Source organism: Cyprinodon variegatus, unplaced genomic scaffold, assembly GCF_000732505.1.
Source record: "Cyprinodon variegatus isolate N-32 unplaced genomic scaffold, C_variegatus-1.0 Scaffold743, whole genome shotgun sequence".
Lineage (NCBI taxonomy): Eukaryota > Metazoa > Chordata > Actinopteri > Cyprinodontiformes > Cyprinodontidae > Cyprinodon > Cyprinodon variegatus.
In genome coordinates this window covers 335,297-338,191 of record NW_015151196.1, presented here as the reverse complement: position 1 = coordinate 338,191, position 2,895 = coordinate 335,297, and the positions used below count along the sequence as shown (strand labels likewise).

Sequence of the window (2,895 nt, the reverse complement as noted above, 5' to 3'; positions counted from 1 at the left end):
AAAAGCTGAATGGAATTACGTTAATAATGATGCTGCAGAAATTATTACAAAATTCATTAATTGATTCTTTTATATTTCAGGCATTTTTACAAAATGCTGTTGTGGTTAATTTATACTACATTTTGAAGTCTGCATTTATAACATGTTTTTACAGCCGTTCTTCTGTTGAGCTGTGATGGGGACCAGTGGGATCATTAGCACCTTCAAAGCAGCCCAAATGTTTCTGATCCTTCCTTCTGACGTCCACAGACGCCTCCTCAGACCTTCTACATGGAGTTTATACTCTGACATGAACTGAGGGACCTTCTATGGACTGATGTTCCCCTCCTGATAATGTCCACACAGCCGAATTTAACACACATCTTAAGGAAGATCAGCGTGAACCTCAGCTTGATTTGGAGCTTCGTGGTAAATGCTGTGTATATTTTACTTTCCATATTTTCCCAACAATCTTTTCCTAACGGGATACGGTGTGTAACGTCTGGAGGAAATAGATTAATACCAGTTTGGATTGAGGCTGAAACGTGGAAAAGGAGCGGCGCTGTGAAGATCTTCTGCATGAACTGGAAGGAGGAGAGTTGGGCACTGAAATCTTTACATTGATTTTTAATTTTCTTGCAGCAACTGATTTCTTGCTCCCTCCAACTGGTAGTCTGGAAGAGTCTCCCTCTGGGAAGTCTGACGCCCGCAGACTAAGCCCAGCTGGCTGTTAATGAGTGGACCTCAGAACCAGGGGGACCAGGTCTGAGATCACACCCCAGGCGTTGCTGCTCTTCTTCTCTGGTTTTTCATTTTTTCAGGGTTTTAGAACCGCTGCATTGAATTAAATCCATCTGTTTGCCAACAAATAAACAACCAGCCTGTTTAATCTGTGCAAAAACTTTATTAAAACTGTAAACTTCCAAATAAGGTGGGCAGCGTGGCCGGCTTGGGGTGGGGCTTGTAGCCGATCCGCTCATTGATGAGCTCCGTTCTGGAGGCGGCCGTGGAAGAAGCAGAAGCTCCGCCCCCAATCATATCCACACCAATCACAGAAGCTCCAGCTCCTGAGCCCGCCTCCTCCCGCTGTCGTTTCCTGGCCTGGAGAGAAAGCAGACGGACATGTTGGTATAGACGGCGCGGTCCGGATCAGAACATTACGGGTCGGTGGGGATAAAGCGATCGGCTAAAACCTCAAGCTCCTTTTTAACGCTCTCGAATTCCTCGGTGTCGTCGATTTTCAGCTCCAAACGGGTCGGTTTCCTCCTCAGCATCTTCTCACCGATTGGTCTCCACCTGAAATAAATAAATCAGGCTAATCAAAGACGATTTATGTTTCCTGAAATCTATGTCAGCAGGAAAAATCCTTCAAGATTAGATGATTTAGGCTTCTGTAGCCACTAGATGTCACTGGTGAGCTGCTCACTGATTGGTCAGGACTGACGGGAATAAAGGTTCATTTAAAGAACCTTCAGTCACACCAGGATTCAGGCTGAAACTGACATTTAAATTAATCTGCGATTATATGATAATCTGGTTTAACATGTATTATCTTTAATATTTAAAGTCGTAGCGAAGCGGCTGTTCCAACCGTTGCATTTCCGAATTCTCAGGAGATCACATACAAGTCGCATATATTTGGAAATGTGAATCAACGCAAAAAATCGGAGTTAAGCATTTAAGTCGTAGGGAAGCGGCTGTTCCAACCGTCGCATTTCCGAATTCTCCCGAGTGGTGCACGAATTTACACGAGTGAATAAAGTGAACATTTGGGACAATATCATCTGATAAAGAGCACATTTATATACATGTTTAAGCCAGAATGATTTGACATTTAAATACCCCGCCCTGTTAATAATCGACCAATCACATTCACTTTATTAACTCGTGTAAAGTCGTGCACCACTCTGAAGTATTTGGAAAAGCAACCATTGGAACAGCCGCTTCCCTACGACTTTAACTCACTACATTTTCTCAGCAGCTTGCCGAAAACTGCAATGATTAGATGAGGAACGTTTACAAAACAATTAATGACATCACATCAAGAGATGCTGAAAGCCATCTTGCGAGGGGCAACAGAAACATGAAGCAAACGGCTTTCATCCTGAAGGTCCAGGCAGCAGAGACTGAGGGGGGGCAAACTAACAGTTGGAGTAACACCTGGACATCTTTCCACCTAAATAAACTTCAAAGGAGCGCCTCATCCATATAAATTGAACTAACATTTTATGGATAGGTGTGTTGCACATGAGCTGAGGTATCTTACCTGGGGCTAAGCCCCCCAAATATAGGATCCTAAACTCGGCCCTGGGCCTAAAGCTACTATAAGCTAATTGTTTAGACTATTTTAACCGTGGATGAAGCTACATATTATTAAGCCGGTTTCCTGTCAGCATGTCGTCAAAACAAACCCACTGATTTAATAAAAACCTAATCGGAACCAGCATCCTTCAGCCCATCTATTCGCAGTGTTTTTGATCAGGCAACGCTGCGGACACCTAAGGCTCTAAACGCGGACTGACTCCGGTTCGCTGGAGCCACCGCTGTTTGTTCTGACTGGTTTAACTGGTATCCTCAGAGGGTGAGATCAGATAGACCTCAAACCGTCACACTCACCTGGTTTTTAACCGACTAGTTAGCTGCTTTCTCTGCTTTCAGCGGGTAAACACAGACCGGAAGAAGAACATCTGACCCGGAAACCGACTCTACATCCGGTTGGTTCAGAGCGCAATAGCTTCGTTCTCCTCCAGCGGTGAGTTTAATAAACAAACTAATGGAACCATTTGACCACAAGACAGCGGAGGACCGTCTCTTATAAGCATATGTGCAAGAACCGAGAATTTCCAGAGATAAAGCTAAATTCGTGTAAACGAAACGTTCAGGGTGCGCGCTTATATGAGGAAATACGGTAAAAGC

At 44.1% G+C, this 2,895-nt stretch overlaps 1 protein-coding gene across 1 annotated transcript; it reads right to left on the bottom strand.

Moving 5' to 3' along the window:
• Positions 1 to 859: 859 nt before the first annotated feature.
• cdc26 (cell division cycle 26) lies at positions 860 to 2,740 on the bottom strand. The gene is made up of 3 exons (XM_015395489.1): positions 2,596 to 2,740; positions 1,173 to 1,275; positions 860 to 1,080 (listed from the first exon to the last, which is right to left on the bottom strand). The coding sequence occupies exons 2-3, from the start codon at positions 1,251 to 1,253 to the stop codon at positions 886 to 888; spliced, it is 276 nt and encodes a 91-aa protein (XP_015250975.1). The 5' UTR covers positions 1,254 to 1,275; positions 2,596 to 2,740; the 3' UTR covers positions 860 to 885.
• Between the last annotated feature and the right edge of the window lie 155 nt (positions 2,741 to 2,895).

Excerpts from the sequence above, each read along its gene's own strand:
- cdc26 (XM_015395489.1), bottom strand. The coding sequence starts at position 1,253 with ATGCTGAGGAGGAAACCGACCCGTTTGGAGCTGAAAATCGACGACACC. Across the intron at positions 1,081-1,172 it reads GCGTTAAAAAGGAGCTTGAG|GCCAGGAAACGACAGCGGGA; the intron begins GTTTTAGCCGAT and ends CTTTCTCTCCAG.